General features: G+C 40.4%; 1 protein-coding gene across 3 annotated transcripts in view; it reads right to left on the bottom strand.

Annotated features, from left to right (window-relative positions):
- The window catches only part of COPS2 (COP9 signalosome subunit 2), a 34,835-nt gene extending 14,710 nt beyond the window's left edge, over positions 1–20,125 (bottom strand). For 2 of the 3 annotated variants that reach the window (XM_006831673.1, XM_006831672.1), the window contains exons 1-3: positions 19,994–20,125; positions 1,793–1,906; positions 1,518–1,595 (exon numbers count right to left, since the gene is read on the bottom strand). In XM_006831673.1, the coding sequence (XP_006831736.1) occupies positions 1,518–1,595; positions 1,793–1,906; positions 19,994–20,047 (246 nt within the window). In that variant the 5' untranslated portion in view covers positions 20,048–20,125. The remainder of the gene's footprint in view (positions 1–1,517; positions 1,596–1,792; positions 1,907–19,993) is intronic. The other variant, XM_006831674.1, reaches the window with a different exon arrangement.
- Positions 20,126–20,514: the final 389 nt, after the last annotated feature.

Here is a 20,514-nt window from a genome sequence, read left to right as displayed (position 1 = left end):
GTTAAGTGCCCTTGAGTCAGTTCCAACTCAAAACAACCCAGTTATAGTTTCCAAGGTCTTAAATGTTTGTGGTAAGAAAAAGTCTCACCTTTCTCTAGTAGAGTGCCTGGCAGGCTTGAACTTCGGACCTTGTGGTTCACAGTCCAGTGCCTATCATATATACTCTTGTTGTTAAGTGCTGTTAAGTTGGTTCCAACCCGTAGAGACCCTGAATACCTTGTATAGGGTTTTCAAGGAGAGCTAGTGAGCTTGAACCACTGACCTGTGGTTGAAACGGCACATTAGCCCACAGCGCCACACTAGGGCTCCATCATATATAATGGGGAGCTTCCAAAAATTCATAGAAAAATGCAATGGAAAGATAATGAAACTTTTCCTTGTCTCGTTTCCTAAAGGCTTCTTTTCCAGTCCACTTTCTGCCCTGTTTGATATCGATAAGTGGTACTCTATGAAGGTACATCATGACAATTCTAGCTATCTCTGAGTTCATTCAACAAAATACCTGCATACCTACTAAGTGCCAGACACTTTTACAGGTTCGAGGAATGAACAGAGCAAAGTCCTGCTCTCTCCTACTGGGATAGAACATAAATATTTATTATTTACGATAAATAAGTTAAAAAGAGCAAACGGTGACATAAGCAAAGAAATAAATAGTAGGTTGACGTTAAATGAGGATGGTAAGTAAGAATAGTCTTCTATACAGAGTGGTTTTAGGAAGGACATTCAGATACATGGTGCTCTATTAACAGACAGCTGCATCAAGTGAGGAGAAGACACCGGGCAGAGGAACAGTCAAGTGTAAGACAGTAAGAGAGAGCAAAAAGGTGTGCTTTACATGGGACCTTGTAGACCATAGGAAAGACTTTGAACTTTACTGAGAATGAAAATCATTGGAAGATGTTGAGCAAAAGAATGACATAATCTGACTTACATTTTCAAAGGGACACTGCTGCTTGTGGAGAACAGACAGCAGCAGGGCCAGGATGGAATTAAGGCTGGCAGTTAGGAGTTAGGAAGCTACTACAATAATCCAGTTCATAGACGATGCTGGCTTAGACAAGAGTAGCAGAGGTACAAATGATAAGACAAATGCGAAGTCAGATATAAGATCTATTTTGAAGGTATATATCACCCCTGAATCTACTAAAAATAATTTGTGGGGTGAGAGACAAAGAGAGGAGTCAAGAATAACACTATAATTTTTGGTTTGAGTCTGTGGAAAAACTATTACAAGCAAATATGAGGAACGTGGAAAAGTAATTCTTTTAATAACACAACTAAACATCATCCTTGAATTTAAAGCATAAATTTTATTAAATAAAAAAACTCTTATGTCTTATGGAGATTCCTCCCCTGCCCCCAGAATGTAGTTGCCAACTGCAAAGCAGACTAAACATAGAAACATACCCATAGATCTGTTTTAGAGAAGTAGCTATGGTAATATTTGCTGCCACATGAGGTTTTTACCTAATTAGTTTCATTATTAGCTTAGTTCTCCTCAAAACAAATCTTACCAACTTGAAGTTAATCTTAATCATTTGTTTCAGTGCTTTAAATCCCCATTCTCCTTTTTCACCTTCAAGTTCCAAAACCTAAAAAAAGAGAAATTTTTAGTCCAATACTAAATATGCTACTTTCCAATGACATCTAGCATCATTAGACATTTTGAATTGATTTTATATCACATGCCTGGAATACAGTTCTGGGGTAAAATTATTAGGGATTTATTTTTTCTATGATACTGTTAAGAAAATAAAGACAAAGAATCAACTGGAAAAAAGAGGCAAACCTTTTGGAAACTGCTTAATGCTGCTTTTGGGTCATCTTCTTTTAATGCTTTGGAATTATAGTACTGATTTTCCAAATCCACATTTGGTTCAGAGTTACTATCTTCAGAGTATTCCTGTGTATTGAAAAGAAAGACAAATTTAGAAAAGAAAGACACCTACATAGCACACTGCAAAAGGTGAATGCTGTTAATTTGGAGAAACCATACATTTAGACAAAAGAAAACAATCTCAAATACATGTAAAACCAGCACAAAAGAATTAATATTGGCTTCTTGTTGTTAAGTGCTGTCGAGTGGGTTCTGACTCAGAGCGACCTCGTATAGGGTTTGCGCTATTTGCATAAAAACAATCATTATATGTTAATAGGAGTATTTGCCTTATCTGTATTCCACAATACTCAGCAGTTGCTTAATTACATTAATGTAACTTAATTATTACCAATGAAATTAGCAAAATAAAATGGATTGATATCATTTTATGATATTTTCATCACATAATCTCATTTCTTAATGAAAATGGTATAGGGACAGTAAGGCAGAAAGAACAATTTTGTGGAGCCATCTAAACAATGAGTTCAAAACAGTTCCAAGACATACAAACTAATAATGGGGATCACAAAACAAAGACCTGAATAACAAAAAATGACTATTTTAGAAAGACAAAGATTATTTCCTTTTCAGCTGTCATTACAATGGGTAAGTTTATGTCAATTACCTGGAAGTAAACACAAAAAGACAAGAATGGTTTTAAATCCAAATCGGGCTGCGAACCTCAGGGTCAGCACTTTGAAACTACCAGCTGTTCCTGTAAGGTCCAAACTGATTTTACCTGATTTTGCCTACCTAGAGACTGCTTGACTAAACTCTAGTCAGGCTCAGGAAAGCATTTTAAATAGACAAGGCCTCAGTTTTTAGTTCCCTCCAGAAACAAGGTCAATCTCCATTCTGTACATTAGCCTGAACGCGTCCTCTAGCTCCAAGAAAATGATATATGTATAAATAGCCAGGCAGCTCAAGGCCAGAGGCCAGATGTTTTCCTTTACCCTAGCCTAAGAACAAAGACCACCAGTACTGACCAATTAAACTGTAACATCTTATAGTTTGCCAATTGTTAACCAATCCAAAGATTGTAAAGCTGAGAAACCTGAGCTGTTTGAAAATTCTATAAAAACCCTGCAGACAATGAATTTGGGGCTCTTTCCCTATTCCAATGCGTCGGATAAGGTTAGAGACCTGGCTCGAGCTTGATTAAACTTCCCTTATGTATTTGCATCGTACACGGCTCCTGGGTGGTCTTTGGGGACCCTGAATTCTGGGCATAACATTCCGCGGGAGAAAGATGAGGCGTTCTGCTCCTGTAAAGATTTACAGCCTTGGAAACCCTGTACGGGGTCGTTGTGAGTCAGAACTGACTCCACGGCACATTAACAACAAATGGTTAACAAGCATTCCCAGTGTGGCACTGTAGGATAAGCACTGGACTGTGAACCACAAGGTCGGTGGTTCAAACCTACCAGCTGTTCCTTGGAAACTTTATACAGGGTTGCTATGATTTGGAATCAACTCAATGGCACTTAACAACAACATGATTAGTAAGTTTTTTTTTTTAAATAGTGATGGTGGTGTTGGTTAAGTGCTGTGGAGTCAGTTCCAACTCACAGAAAACCCTGCATAAGATTTCTGAGGCTGTAAATCTTTACAGGAGAAGAAAGCCTCATCTTTCTCCCGTGGAAGAGCTGGTGATTTCGAACTGCTGACCTTGAGGTTAGCAGCCCTACTCGTAATCACTATGCTACCAGAGCTCCTATACTTTATAGTGATGTTTACTGAAATTCTATTAAGTCTCATAAAGGCACATGAGAATTAAGAAACGTACATTGTTTTAAAGTGCTGTTAAGTTGGCTTCAAACTCATAGATATTCAAATCCTGTATAGGATTTCTGAGGAGCAGCTGGTGGATTTGAACTGCAGATCTTGTGGTTTGTACTCCAGTGCTTATACTACAGTACCATACATACCAGGAGTCCAAAGAAAGTTATACTACATAGTAAGTGCAGTAAGTTCAAAATCTGGCCACATTAACAACTGAAATAGTGGCTTTGCAATATGCGCCCTCTAGAGGCTAATTATTTCCTCACGTGAGATAGCTCAGTGATCTTTAACATGAAATTCTCTTTTAGGTATGAGAGCAAACAGGGTAGTAATTATATTTCATAATCACTCAAACATAGGAGCTCTGGTAGCGTAGTGGTTACGAATCAGGCTGCGAACCTCAGGGTCAGCAGTTTGAAACTACCAGCTGTTCTGTGGGAGAAACATGAGGCGTTCTGCTCCCGTAAAGATTTACAGCCTCAGAAACCCTGTACAGGTTCGCTATGAGTCGGAACCGACTCCACGGCACATAACAACAACAACAATCATTCAATCATTTCTTACCTCTTGTCCTATAGGTTCTACTATAATGAAACTGATCAAACTAAAAATCAATTAAAGAATGAATAAGCCAACTGTATACAAAATAATAATGCTATAGTAATGACTTCTGTGAGTTTTCCTGCTAGACAAAATGAGCACACTCTATACGTACTTATATAACAAGAAATAACTGAAGAATTGACATCAATTCATACTGTTGGAACATAAAAATTCTACTTTCAAAAAAAATCCCAAATCTACCTGCTTTCTGCCTTTTTACTACCATCCAACCTAAAAGAGACACTTTTATCTCTCTACAGACTACAATAGCTACCCCCGTTTCATTTTTAACCAAGTTCCAATCTTCTCATCTTGAATAATCAGAATTATCTTTATAAAGACTAATTATCTCAGTTTTTGCCTGAAAAATGACTACCTGTTGCTCTTAAAAAGTCATCAAATCTGAGTGCTAACGTTGGTCTCTCCATCGAACTCTCCCTCATTTGTAGTCAGCCTGGCCTGTTACCTTACATATGATCAAACCCTTTGCCACAGTTACAATGCTGTTCTCTTGTCTTTGCTTCCTCTTCTAAGGTTCCTGAGGCTGTAAATCTTTATGGGAGCAGAAAGCCACATCATTTCAGATCTCAACTTACGCTGTCACTTCTTCAGGGAAACCCCAATTTTCTATGTGTCCTGGAGTAAAGTATCATAGCTAAAAAGCTCTACTCCTCACCTCTGGAGTCCTGGTGTGGCGCTCTAGGATAAGCACTGGACCGCAAAGTAGATCTGAATCACAAGATAGTAGTTCAAACTCACCAGCCGCTCCTTGGAAACTCTATACACAGTCGCTATGAGCCAGAACCGACTTGACAGCACTTAGCAACAAGCAATACCACCACCTTTGGATATCAGTCCTTTTTTAACTGTTTTACGTAAAATATATTAGAAAATATTAAAATACCTTGCCTAACTAAACAAGACAAGCAAATTCAATGCCATCGAGTCAATTTTGACTTATAGCGACCCTTTATAGGGCTCTGAAGACTGCAAACCTTTGTGGGAGCAGACAGCCTCATCTTTCTCCCGAAAAGAGGCTGTGGGGTTTGAACCGCTGATCTGGCAGTTAGCATCCCAATGTCTAATCCACAGTGATCTCTTTCCTAGATTACTGCAACAGCCTCCTAACTGATCTCACTGCATCCATCCTTGCATTCCTGTCCAGTTGTAATACAGAATCAAAGTGATTCTTTCAAATATAAACCAAATTATGTTACTTTCTGCTCAGAACTCCCCAGATCGTCTCAATTTACTAAGAGTAAAGTCTGAAATCCTTACAACAATCAACAAACCGCAGAAGATTGCATTCTTCACTCCATACTAGTCGTTATCTCCCTAGCTCCACTCATGCTGTTGTTAAGGGCCATAGAGCTGGTTCAGACTCCTAGTGACCCTGTATAAGGCTTCTGAGGGTTTGAACTGTCCAGCTTGAGGGTAGCAGCCTAGTGTTCATCCTACAGTGCGACACCAGAGCTCCACTCACACTGGCCGCTTACTGTTACTCTGATGAAGTCAGGCAAGGCAAAGTCTAGCACTGTGGCCTTTGCTCTGCTCTTCCTCTCACTTCTTCACAGTCTTTACTCAAATGTCACCTTTTCACTGAGGCCTTCCCTTTACCAGTTTAAAATTGCAATCTTTCCCCAGCACACATACTTCCTATTCTATCTTCTTCTTTTATTTTTCTGCTTAGCATTTATCACTCTCTAATGGAGTCCCTGGTAGCGTAGTGGTTACGAGTCGGGCTGCAAGCCACAAGGTCAGCAGTTCGAAACTACCAGTGGTTCTGCGGGAGAAAGAAGAGGCGGTCTGCTCCCGTAAAGATTTACAGCCTCGGAAACCCTGTGTAGGGTCACTATGAGTCGGAACCGACTCCACGGCACACAACAACAACAACAACAACAACAATGGAGTCCCAGGAGCTCTGACAGCATAGTGGTTATGAATTGGGCTGCGAACCTCATCGTCAGCAGTTCGAAACTACCAGCTGTTCCGTGGGAGAAAGATGAGGCTTTCTGCTCCCGTAAAGATTTATAGTCTCGGAAACCCTGTACAGGGTCGCTATGAGTCGGAACTGACCCCACGGCACACAACAACAACAAAAACAATAGAGTTCCGGAGTCCTGGTGTGGCGCTACAGGTTAATGAGCCAGACTGCAAAGCAGTTTGAATTGCAAGGTCGGCGGTTCAAGCTTACCAGTTGCTCCTCAGAAACCCTGTTTAAGGTCGCTATGGGTCGGAACCAACTGGACAGCACTTAGTAACAACAACAATGGAGTCCCAAGGAGCTGTTGTAGCATAGTGGTTATGAATCGGGCTGCAAACCTCAAGGTCAGCAGTTCGAAACTACCAGCTGCTCAGCGGGAGAAAGATGAGGCTTTCTGCTCCCATAAAGATTTACAGCCTCAGAAATCCTGTACAGGGTTGCTATAGGTCAGAACCGACTCGACAGCACTTAACAACAACAACAATGGCGTCCCAGTAGATTAATGTATTGGACTGCAAGGTTGGTTTGAACTGCAAGGCTTATGAGTCGTTCCTAGGAAACTCTATACAGGGTTGCTATGGGTTGGAACCAACTCAATGGCACATTAACAACACCATCACAATTTTTAAGATTTTGGATTCAATGTTCATTTATCTTTCATTTCTTGTTCTACAACAGACTGTAAGAATCAACTAGGCCAGGATGAGGAGACACATGCCAATAACAGACTACAGAGCTGTCAGCAAAGGGGAAAACAGAAAATGGCATTTGAAGAATTAAAGAGGTTACCCTCAATTATCTGCAAATTAGAAAACCAATTGTAACACTGTTGAAAACAAATTTACATTCCCTGCCACATCTATCATAGTGCCTTGTCATTCAATCACTGGGTACCTCTTACAAGACTGGTTACCTGCAACATGTGGGACCTGACTTGCCCCAAAAATAATAGCATTTCTAAACTTTTGATCTTCTAACTAAAAAAAAAAATCAAAATGATTTGATCTACTGTTACGTAGTGGTTACGAACTGGGCTGCGAACCACAAGGTCAGCAGTTCAAAACTACCAGCTGTTCCGCGGAAGAATGATGAGGCTTTCTGCTCCCATAAAGATTTACAGCCTCGGAAACCCTGTACAGGGTCGCTGTACAGGGTTATGTGCTGACTCGACGGCACATAACAACAACAACTGTTATGTGAGTGAGTGAAAATGGCCCTGTGTAATGGTCTCAAGTTTATTTCTTAATAGCAAACAGAGGCCCATTAACCAAAGGGGTCAGTCCTGCCAAACTCAAATGTGCACACATATAATTGTTTTTTTTTTTTTTTTTAAAGCCCATTGCGAGGATTTTAATTAATGACCTGAAACAAAATGCATGTGAATTGTTGAATGGAAAACTGATCTGCTCAGTAAACCTTCACCCAAATCACAATAAAAAGTTGAGGGGAAAAAAAAAGCCCTTATTTGGCAGGTTCTTTGGTGTTTAGTGCCTGCCTGCTTCACATACCCGTGAAACTGCAGCCAACATCTAATAGCTGTTGTTATGTGCTAAGTGCTGTCCAGTCAGTTTTGACTCACAGCAACCCAGTATAGGATTTCCGAGCGGCTGGTGGGTTTGGATTGCCAATTCTGTGGTTAGTAGTTCAGTTCTTATTCTAAAGCATCCCACCAGGTCTGCCAACATTTGGCAGCCATAGTTAAAATGTAATTTTGAGGACCCTAAGGTGCTGCTGTCATTGAAGCTCTGTCCCCCAGACTTCCCACCTTGCTGCTGTCCCCTCATACTGCTGGACTCTGGACCATCTTGTCTTCAGGAGGACTCAGCACCTGCTATGCAGCTGTCAGTGGGACAGCCCCAATAACTAGCTTGTTGGGCACTGCTTCTTCTTGTTATTACTACTGTTAGGTGCCATTGAGTCAGTACTGACTCATAGCGACCCATGCACAGAACAAAACGCTGCTTGGTCCTGTGCCAACCTCACAATCATTGCTACATTTGAGCCCACTGCTACTGCCACTGTGCCAATCCATCTCATTAGGGGTCTTCGCCTTTTTCTCTGACCCTCCACTTTACCAAGCGTGATATCCTTCTCCAGGGAACGGTCCCTACTGATATTATGTCTGAAGTATGAGACGAAGTCTGGCCATCCTGGCTTCCAAGGAGTATTCTGGTTGTATTTCCTCCAACACAAATCTTAGTCCTTTTGGCAGTCCATGGTACTTTCAATATTCTCCTCCAACACTGTAACTCAAATGCATCAATTTTTCTGCTGTCCAACTTTCACATGCCTAAGAAGTTACTGAAAATACCATGGCATGGTTCAGGCGCGCCTTAGTCCTCAAACTGATACCTTTGCTCTTGAACACTTTATAAAGAGATCATATATTTTTCCTTGTTGTTAGGTGCCGTTGAGTCAACTCCAACTCATAGCGACCTTAAACTCAACAAAAGGAAATCCTGTCCGGTCCTGTGCCAAGCTCACAATTGCTATTGCGCTCTCGACCATTGCTGCTTTTCCTTAATCAGTTCCAAATTCCCTCAAATTCACTAAAAGCCTTCAACCAACTGCAAGTGCAAGAACTGCTTGTTTTTCGGAGTATCGCCAAGTTTTCTGCTGTTGACATGGTACAGGTCTTACCACTCTTTACCGCTTGTTTTAGCGAAAAATATTTATGTTTTCAGTGTACATGTTTCCACCTTACACAACTTCCAACTTTCGCAGGTTTCCTCTATGGTATTTTAGTTATTTCACATTATAATGGAGTTAGAAATGTTAATATATAATGGTCTTGGGTTTTTTTGCAACTGTAAATGAACTTAAACATAGTTGCTAAAACATATAAATGAGAATTGGCACAACTCCTGCAATGGAATTGCTTCTTAGGATCAAGCAGTCCCTTGTTATGACCCACAGCACCATGTTTATAAAGCTTGAACCAGTCACCCTGACTGGCATCACCAACCTGTCATTTGCAGTTCAGAGAATTATCTCACAAGCTGTGCACTACAGCAAACAATTCTTCAGTTATTATACTGGGATGATTTTTTCCAAGTTCTATCTTGGTAATACATAATGCCATTAATCAGAAAAGGGAATACAGGAGGTGAAGAATTAAAAAAATAACAACAAAAAAAAATGATTAAAGATAATGGCTATTTAGCTGTCAAATAAAAAACAGAAATTTGTAAAAGTTTAAAGAAAGTGTTGACAGAGAAACTGAAGTTTAACAAAATTAAAACTGAGTAAGAGATCTACTAACATGATAACTTCATGTCCTTATAGCTCCTTAAAGCAATTTGTAACCCATCCACACCACTCAAAGCTACTCTTTAAATACACAACACAATTTGAAATCTCTGTGCTCTGGTTTTTTGTTAGGTGCTGTGGAGTTGGTTCGGACACACTGTTACCCTATGTACAACAGTAGGAAGCACTGCCCAGTGTGGCACCATCTTCACAATCACTGTTAACCTTGAGCCCATTGCTGCTGCCACTGGGCCAATCTACCTTGTTGAGAGTCGTCCTCTTTTTCACTGACCTTCACTTTACGAAGCATGATGTCCTTCTCCAGAGACTTATCACTCCTGATATATGCTCAATGTATGAGAAGTGAAGTCTCGTCATCCTTGTTCTAAGGAGCATTCTGGCTGCATTTCTTCCAAGACAGACTTGTTTGTTCTTCTGGCAGTCCATCATACTTTCAATATTCTGTGCCAACACCATAATTCAAATGCATTAATTCTTCTATGGTCTTCCTTATTCATTGTCCATTCATTGCATAGGAGGCAGCTGAACTATCCTGGCTTGGGTCAGGTACATCTTAACCCTCAAACTGATAGCCTTGCTTTTTAATACTTTAAAGAGGTCTTGCGCAGCAGATGTGCCTCATGCGATACGTCCTTTGACTTCTTTACTGCTTACTTCCATGAGTGTTGATAATGGAGCCAAGCAAAATGAAGTCTTTGACAACTTCAACCTTTTCTCCATGTATCATCATGATATTTGTTGGTTCAGACCTGATAATTTTTGTTTTCTTTACATTAAGGAACAATCCATACTGAAGTCTGTAGTCTCTGATCTTCATCACTAAGTATTTAAATCCTTTTTGCTTCCAGCCAGCAAGGTATCATCTGCATATCGTAGGTTGTCAATGAGTCTTCTTCCAAGCCTCATGACACAATCTCATATAATCCTGCTTCTCAGATTATTGGTTCAACATATAGATAAGAGTAATACAACCCTGACACATACCTTTCTGATTTTAAACCTTCAGTATCTTTTGTTTTGTTTTAACAACTGCTTCTTGGTCGGTTTCTCTTGAGCACAGTGAAATGTTTTGGAATATCCATTCTTCACAATGCTACCACTTCCCACAGTTTGCCATGACCCACATAGTCAATAAAGCACAAGTAAACAACTTTCTGGTGTTCTGTGGTTTCAGCCAAGATCCATTTATCAGCAGCGAGATCCCTAGTTCCATGGCCTCCTCTATATCTGGCTTGAATTCCTGACAGTTCTCAGCCAATGTACTGTTGTCACCATTTCTGAATTATCTTCAGTAACATTTTAATTGCATGTAACAGTAATGATATTGTTTGATGCTTTTCATATTCTGCTGGGTCACCTCTCTTTGTAATGGTCACAAATATGGATCTCTTTCAGTTGGTTGACCAGGAGGTAGCTGTCTTCCAAATTTCTTGGCATAGATGGGTGAGCACCTGCTGCATCAATTCACTGAAAGAGTTCAATTTGTATTTTATCAATTCCTGGAGTCTTGTTTTTTGCCAATGCCTTCAGTGCAGCTTGAACTTCATTCTTCAGTACCATCCATTCTTGATCATATGCTACCTCTTGAAATGGCTGATCACAGATCATTTCTTTTTGGTACAGTGACTTTGTATTCCTTCCATCTTATTTTGATTCTTCCTGCATCATTCAGTATTTTGCTGTTGTTGTTGTTAAGTGCCACTGAGTCGGTTCCGACTTTATAGTACAGCGCATTAACCCACAGCACCACACATCAGGACTGGTTCAATATTGTAACCTGAGGCTTGAATTTTTTTCTTCAGTTCTTTCAGCTTGAGAAATGTTGGGTGTGTTCTTCCTTTTTGGCTTCCTAACTCCAGGCCATCTGCACATGTCATTATAATACTTTACTTTTCCTTCTCAAGCTGCCCTTTGAAGTTGCAGTTCAGCTCTTTTAATTCCTCGTTTCTTCATTTGCTTTAGCTTCTTCATGCTCAAGTGCAAGTTTGAGTCTCTTCTGACACCCATTTTTGTCTTTTCTTTTTTTCCTGTCTTTAAACCACCTTTTGCTTTCTTCATGTAAGATGTTCTTGATGTCATCCCACAACTTTCTGATCTTTGGTCATTAGTGTCAAATAATCAAATCTGATTTTGAGATGGTCTCTAAATTAAGGTGGAATATATTCAGGATCATATATTTGCTCTGTTGGGCTTGTTTTAATTTTCTTTGGCTTCAGTCTGAACTTGTATATGAGCAATTAACAGTCTGTTTCACAGTATTTTCCTGGCTTTATTTTGGTGACGATACTGAACTTTGCTAAGAATTCTAAACTACCATACCTCCCAACAACTTTCCAACTTTACTCCTATCTCCCTCTAGCCCAACACTTCTAGGAAATTATTTATCAAAGCTTACCTAAAAAGATTACTTTCTTCATGAATCTTTCTCCCAACTCTTCTAAGCAAAATAATTTTTTCCATCTATCACACTTCAGGTATCCTGGTGTGGTGCTGTGGGTTAATATGCTGGACTGCAAAGTTGCTCTGAACTGTAAGGTTGGTGGTTCAAGCTCACCAGTCGTTCCTCAGAAACACTATACAGGGTTGCTAAGGGTTGGAACCAACTCGACGACACTTCACAACAACAACAACACACTTCTGGAACCTTGGTGTGGTGCTGTACATAAGCACTCGACTGCAAGGTTGGTTTGAACTGCAAGGTGTGTGGTTCAAATTCACCACCTGCTCCTTGGAACCCCTATACAGGGTTGCTGTGAATCGAAATTGACTCGACGGCACTTATCAATAACCTCATGCCACTACATGATACAATTCTCTCTAACAGGTATGTGTGTGTGTCATTCCCTAGTCTCTCCCACCTCTCTCACTGTGAGCTTCTGAAAAGCAAGAACTTTATTTCACACATTTGTTATCCCCAGAGTCTGGGATACAGACACTGCTCAGTTAATGTTTGTTTGAGAAGTGGGTGAAAAGTTCCAAAACACCGCAACACATAGCAGCTATATCAATTCCACTTAACGCTAATGGGCGCTACAGTATAACAGAATGCTAAACTTTCAGTCTTCATATTAAATTTACCAAAGAGAGTCATTAATTAAGGTCACAGACCTAGGTTCTAGTTCTTTTCATATTCTGCTGGGTCACCTCTCTTTGTAATGGGCACAAATATGGATCTCTTTCAGTTGGTTGACCAGGAGGTAGCTGTCTTCCAAATTTCTTGGCATAGATGGGTGAGCACCTGCTGCATCAATTCACTGAAAGAGTTCAATTTGTATTTTATCAATTCCTGGAGTCTTGTTTTTTGCCAATGCCTTCAGTGCAGCTTGAACTTCTAATAAAGATTCACAGTTAATCTATTTACTTCTGTTTGTTGTCAATATTAGTTCTAAGAATCTGTGCTCTAAGAAAACAAGATTCACCATTAAATGCTTCTAAAGAACATTCTGGTTGCACTTTTCCCAACACAATTTGTTTGTTCAACTGATAGTCTCTGGTATTTTCAATAATCTTCTCCAACCTAATTGAAATGAACCAATTCTTCTAGTCTTCCTTATCCATTGTCCAACTTTCACATACATATGAGGCTATTGAGAATACCGTGGGGTATTAGTCCTCAAACTGACATCTTTGCTCTTGAGCACTTTAAAAAAGGTCTTGTGAGGCAGATGTGTCTAATGCAATACACTGTTTGAGTTCCTGACTGCTACTTCCACGAGTGCTGAGGGTAGATATACAGGGTATATTGTGAGTAGTGTGGTGGCTTCATATGCTAAGCACTGGACTGTGAACCACAAGGTCTGCGGTTCGAGCCTGCCAGCTGCTCCCTGGGAGAAAGATGAGGCTTTCCATTCCCGCAAAGATTTGGAAAGCCTTGGAAAGCCTGTACTGAGTCACTATGAGTTGAAACCGACTTGAAAGCATTTAACAAGCAACAATCTATAAAATAATGCAATAAGCCTTTTTTGAACTCACCAAAACTTATACTCCAAACCAATATTTTTCTATAAAGTAGTAACTTCAGTAGGTGAAAAAATTATTCCAATGATCCTGCTATGCCTTACTAATACTTCTGCACTTGCGAGCAAATTAATTTCATTAGAATCAGGTGTTTCTGATCTACAACAGCATCATCCAGTTTGAAGGCCCACCTTATTAATCAAATCTGACTCGTAATAAATTTTTTAACAAGGGCAAAGTCTTGCTACAGCTGAAGCTGTTAAATAAACAAAAAAAAACCTCAAGCTGCATATTGTTTATAACAGCAAAACATTGAAAACAGGCCAAGTGCTCATTAATGTTGAACTGATTAAATACAGTACAACCACAAAATCAATGCAGCTGTAAAAAGCAATGAGCAAAAACTCTGCATACGTATAGAATCATCTCTAAGGCAAATTCAAAAGCAACGTGTATAACTATATATGTGTATACGTGTGTATGCATGCATGTATGTATATATATACATATATATATATGTTGCTGTCATGTGCCGTGGAGTCGGTTCTGACTCATAGTTACCCTGTACAGGGTTTCCGAGGCTGTAAATCTTTATGGGAACAGAAAGCCTCATCTTTCGCTGGTAGTTTCGAACTGCTGACCTTGCTACCAGAGCTCCACACGTATGCACACACACACACACACGTATGTATGTATGTATGTATATACATAATATGCTACATTCTTGTAAAAAAAAGAGGGGGTATAAATGCATTATTTGGTCATGCTGTAAGATAAGCACTAGACCATTAACCGTAATGTCAGCAGTTCAAACCCACCAACCTCTTATCAGAAAGCCTATATAGAGTCACAATGAATCAGGATCGACTTGACTGTACTTAACAACAAATGGAAGAAATGGGGCCTGGGCAGCAGGGGATTAAGAAAAGAGGAATTTTTAAATGTATATATTTTTAGGTTGGCACAGGATCGGGCAGTGTTTTGTTCTGCTGTGTATAAGGTCGCTATGAGTCGGCACTGATTCGATGGCATCTAACAACAAACTATTTTTATATTTTGTTTTGAACCATGTGCATGTATTACCTAAAGAGCTAGCTTAAACACACTTCAGGTTCTGAAGACAATTTTGCAAGAACTCTTAAAACAGACAGGATTATTGCTGGCATCCCCAAACCAAATTAAAGTTAACATTTTTGTTCATCCTTTGCATACTGCAACTCTCTCTTGCCTGCAGCTATGAAAGTAATAAAGGTTTACTGTTTGAAGCAATAAAAAAAACAAAACAAAACACCCATAATTTATTTCCAGATTTTTACCTATATTTTCCATCCTACAAAAATTGGGATAATAAGGATTATTTTTAGATATTTTTTCAACTTAAATTTGGACTGTGCACAGTACTGGTGATTCATGTCCTCCCTGCCCCTCTCCCCCAGCACCCCTCCTATAATGCTCCAGATGAGAGTTTTCAGTAACTGATTCACAGAAAGGCACACAGACCTCAGTTGAGTCTAAGAGTTCTGCCTGGGATTTCCCTGTTAAGAGTAATAATACTCTCTTGCTTTGGGGGTTATGATATTTGACAGATGCCTTTTTTCCAGCATATGTAATGTTCTGCTGTGCATAAGGTCGCTATGAATCGGTACTGACTCGATGGCACCTAACAACAACAAAGGTAATTTAAACTAGTCTGACTTGCATTTCTGTCACTTTTCTCAAGAGGTCTTGATCAATAATATTTATTAAAAGTATTTTTTACATCACTGAATATTCTAAAGGACATTAATGGTTGAAAGCATGATTTGAAATGCTGGCACACCACACCATCCTAGCACGTGGATATATCAAAATTTCTCTAATAATTTCCACTGATTAGTATTTGTATTCCTCCACTATTGCTAATTTACATTCCTGGTGTGGCGCTATAAGATAAGCACTTGACTGCCAACCCTGAGGTTGGCAATTCAAATCCACCAGCCACTCCTCAGCATGTAACAATAACAACAAGAGTTGCTAATTTAGGTTGTGTCTATCTTTTCTGTAATTGTGTATGTTACATATTTAAATATATAACTGTGGTGACATCCCAGATGACTAATTTTAAGTAAACAATGCCCAAACAGAAATATTTTAAAAAGCCTCAACTGTGAATTCGAATCTCATCTTTCTGAAGACTACATGTAAAATTCCAAACATCTGTGCAGCATATAAAAACACTGACCCACACCATAAAAGTATGTTAGAAAATCTCTTCTGGAAAACTCTCAACAATTCTGGTTGCCAAACAGTAGTTTATTGGGACAACAGTCTCAGAAGAAAATAATATATACCCACTCCTCCCTTATCAACCCAGTTAGATTCCAAGACCACGGCATTATGGTGGTGTCGGGCTGGTGGTGTTCTTGCCTCTGTCCTGCTCAATTACCCACCTTCAACAGCACACCTTCCCCATCACCATGATGACTGGGGATGGGGATGGTGATGGTGATATGGAATAGCCCGCCATTTCTAGAGCAGCAGGTGACCACCATCACCTGGCTACACTCTGTGCTATCGCACCTTTCCACCTCCCAACTCCACCAGCGTGGTGGGCTACTGCAGGGCATGCTGGCAGGGGTGGGCCACACACCTAGGCCTCCAGGAGGGTCTGGCCTGGCCAGTTCCACTGCCCAACCCAGGTAAAACAAGCTGAACCAAAAGAGGGGGCCCCAGCCTTGCTGCTTCTCACAAAACTTGTCAAACACACACACCCTGCCCTTGTATATGTACAAAATACAGACCTCTAATGATTGTTTTAAGTATTAAAAGCCGACAATAAATGAGGAGGAAGGGGAGTATAATCTCCAAGGTCCTTATCTACACGGTAACAAGTTAATCTTTATACTAAATACCCAAATGCCTTGTCCCACATTATTTCATTTACCTCTCTTTTTTCAAATGGGCTTACTATATATATATACACACACTGACCCCAAAAATCTGTTTGATTTTTAAAATCAAAGCATCATGTTCTATGGTTATTTCTAAGAAGCCCTCTGTACTGCTAAACTCAAAATCAACAGTTCGAATCTACCAGTCGCTCCTTGGGAGACCGGTAAAGCTTTCTGCTCCCCTAAAGATTTACAACCTTGGAAATCCTACATATGGGCCCTATAAATTGGAACCGACTTGATACTTTAAATAAATTTTATCCAAATATACAATGCCCTACCTGGATACACACTGGATTACCAATCACAAAGTCGGCAGTTCAAATCCACCAGAAGCTTCTTGGAATCCCTATACAGAGTCCCTATGAGTCAGAACCAACTTGACAGCACTTAACAAACACCATCTATAATACCAGTTGCTATGGGAATAAATTACAATTCATAGCAACCTCACATATGTCAGAGTAGAACTGTACTTAACAGGATTTTAACGCCATTTTTCTAAAGTAGAAAGAACTCCAGGTCTTTCTTCCAAGGCACCTCTGAGTTCACTCAGACCTCCGACTTTTAGGTTAGTAGCTGAACATGGGAACGATTTGTACAACCCAGGGACCTACTCAAGAGTAATTTATGATATAATGCCAGTCTGTTTCATTTCTCTCTAAAAGTATCAGGACTAAGCAACTTCATACTAGAACAGCTGGACTGTGGAAATATCATACAGCTAACTTATCAATGGCCTAGTCAACCTAATGAATGGTTGTTGTTAAGTGCCATCGAGCCGGTTCTGACCCATAGTGACTATGTAATAGGTTTCCATGGAGTGGCTGATGAGCTTGAATCACTGACTTTGCAGTTCAAACTGACTTGCATGATGTTGTTGTTGTTAAGTGCTGTGGAATCGATTTCAACCCATCGCGACCCTGCATAGGGTTTCCAATGAGAAGCTGGTGAGCTTGAACCACCGACCTTGTAGTTCAAACAACTCTGCAATCTGATGCATTAGCCCACAGCACCACACCAGGGCTAATAATAATAGTTATTATTATAAGACCATACCATATATTATTTTATGTTGTTGTTAAGTGCCATCGAGTAGGTATGGACTCATAGTGAGCCTGTATAGGGTTTCCAAAGGAGCTCGGGCAGTGTAGTGGTTTCGAGTCAGGATGCGAACCTTAATGTCATCAGTTCGAAACTACCAGCTGTTCCATGGGAGAAAGATGCAGCTTTCTGCTCCCATAAAGATTTATAGCCTCGGAAACCCTGTACAGGGTTGCTGAGTCAGAAGCGACTCCATGGCACATAACCAACCAACCAAAAGGGTTTCCGAAGAGTGGCTGGTGACCTTGAACCATCAACTTGCACTTCAAAGCAACCTTGCAGTCCAGCGCATTAACTCAAAGCACCATTATTATATGGTATGATATTATTATAAGACCATACTATATAACATATATTATCATATGGTATACTGGTTATTATTTAAAACCAGCAAATAATCTATAAGTATGTTAAATTAGCATTGAGTAACTGGAATTTACCAGTACGACCTCGCACTTCTCCATTCCCTGAGACAAAGAAACCAACCTACAGCACGTAACAACCTACTTAAAGTGATTTATGGAAATTGGTTGTTAAGAAAAATACAAATGACAAATTAGTAATTAAATTTTATGACACCAAAATTTAACTGTTATTTGACAGAAACTAAAACCTTCACTATTTGACACAGGATTAGGAATCCAGAATGGTGTCTATGTTAGAGACACACACAATATATACTTAACAGAATCCTGAAAAACATTTAATTTTGTTGTAGTGTTTTTCTTTTTTGGTAAAGAACAAAAAATAAGTGGAAGCAACTACATATTCAACTTTATTATGCTACACACATAGTTTAGGCCTTAAACAGCTAAAGAGGAGCAATCAAATTTAAACACTGCATGTTTAATTAAAATTCGTGTACAGATTGAGTATTTCATGGGACAGGAAGATTCTTACTGTTATTTTTGCATACATTCTTAGTGAAAGTGTCAAGTTAGCCATAGAGCTAACAAGTAACGTATTCAATAAACTATTCTTCAGGAAAGAAATGAGCAGAAAGATTTAGAAACCCACACTAAAAATATAAACCTACTTGACAGAAACACTTGACAGTTACAAAAACACCAGTAATATAAATAAGTAAACAAACAAAAACAAAACACCTCTGAAAACATAAGTAACACATTCGATCTGTAACTTGTTTGGTTTCTACAAATTAAAATGCAAGGCAGAAATCCTAACTATTGGCAAAACTTTACATTCAATTCGGAGAATTTCAGAAATCTCTACTACGATTACAAAGTATATAGCAAGCATTCCTCTCTCCCTTTTGAAAAATATCTCTTCTTTGAAAATGGAATGATTAGCTAGAAATAGTTTTTAGATTACCTCTGTACACATGTTATGCATCAAAAACAATTATTATTAGTATATTGAGAATCTGTAAAAGAGCCCCCAAAACAAATAAACAGAGCAAAGCTGACAATTCTTGGTACAGATAAATTTTAAGTTCCCACCCAGACTCTCGCAACCAGAAACGTTATGAATTGGTTGTTTTCTTTTTTTAAACCTGTAAATTCGTTCATGAATTCAACCATAAATCTTTAAAAGTCAGCATTCAGCTAGATAAATTCGTTTATTTCTATGCTGATAATATTTTTAAACTATGAATACTGGGAAATTCTAAAGTCAAAGAAAATGTCATTGAGTCGAAGGGTCTTATTTACCCTCTCCATAAAAAAACAAAAAACCACCATCACCCTAAATAAGCAAAATCACCTCCCCAGCCCACTCCTTTAAAGGCTAGAACAAGCAGTTTAACTGCGTTTTTTCTTGTTTCCAGCTACCCTTGCTCTAAGGAGCCCTGGTGGCGCAGTAATTAAGTGCTTGGGGGCTAACAGAAAAAGTGTGCAGTTCCAACCCACTAGCCGCAACACGGGAGAAAGTCGAGTCCACAAAGAATCACAGCCTTGGTTTGTCCTTGCTCTGAGTTCTCCTCGCACCTTTACCCCAAATCAAGACTAACGTTCAACAAGAGTATTTAAGCTATGTCTCCTGGAGACGCACAAGTGGCGTTTCGAGCCAGGCCTGGGAGTAGTAAAGCCCTCAGCGTTCAGATCCTTCTCGCAGCATCTCGCATTCGCTTAGTTCAAGAAAGAGAAGGGACCCGAAAGAGCAACGCTGGGGCCTAGACCGCTGCACGGTCGCCGAAGCAGGTCTCACTGTGTTTGAGAAGTAGGCGCACCGAGAACCGGACACCTGGGGCTGGGGGCGTCCGTGTGGCCAGGAGACACTTGGACTTGAGCGCAATACCCGGGACCGCCTACGCTGCCTCTCTACCCTCCCCTCCCCCATGCTAGATAAGCAGGGCCCGGGCCCGGTGCGGGAAGGGGGAGGAGGTAAACCCGGCCTGTCACTGCACCGGGAAGGGCTGGAAGGAGGACACGCTCTACGCAGAGACCCCGCAGCCGCTCCCTACCCCGGTCCCGAAAGTCAGACACCACCTCCAGCCCCAGTGTTCCGATCCCTGCCTCTCACCAGGTCGTAGTCCTCCTCATCATCGCACATGAAATCATCCTCCATGTCAGACATCTTGGCCGGGAGGGAGGAGGGGGAGGAGAAATTGGAGACAACCTCCTCCCACAGTCCTCTGCGGCGCACAGGCGTCACTCCCAGTTTCTCCTTGCTTTTCCGTCGCTCTCGGTAGAACTATAAGTTTCCTTCCGGAACAAATGCGCTCGACTTTAAGAGGAATCGCTACGACGCCAAAAAGGAAGCGCACTACCCCGTCTTCCTGAGAGACGGTTGGTGCCTTAGCAACTTAGCCTAGCAACTGGGGAATAGCCCAGGCCTAGCGGGTGCTGCGGATACTGGTTGAGGCCTTGGGAACCTCGCGCTCATATCTATCAGTTTCCAGCCTCGCAGGCAAGAGAACAGTACTTGCCTGCGACACTGGAATCATCTTCTGGGGAAAGTAAGGAACATCCCAGGACCAGAAGCCTTTCGCGGGTAAAAGGCTGACATGCCCGTATTATATGACAGGTATTAGTCTTTCTGTC

Source organism: Chrysochloris asiatica, unplaced genomic scaffold (genome assembly GCF_000296735.1).
Source record: "Chrysochloris asiatica unplaced genomic scaffold, ChrAsi1.0 scaffold00004, whole genome shotgun sequence".
NCBI classification, from domain to species: domain Eukaryota; kingdom Metazoa; phylum Chordata; class Mammalia; order Afrosoricida; family Chrysochloridae; genus Chrysochloris; species Chrysochloris asiatica.
The sequence above is the reverse complement of the archived record's forward strand: the minus strand, read 5'-3'. Positions and strand labels throughout refer to the sequence as shown.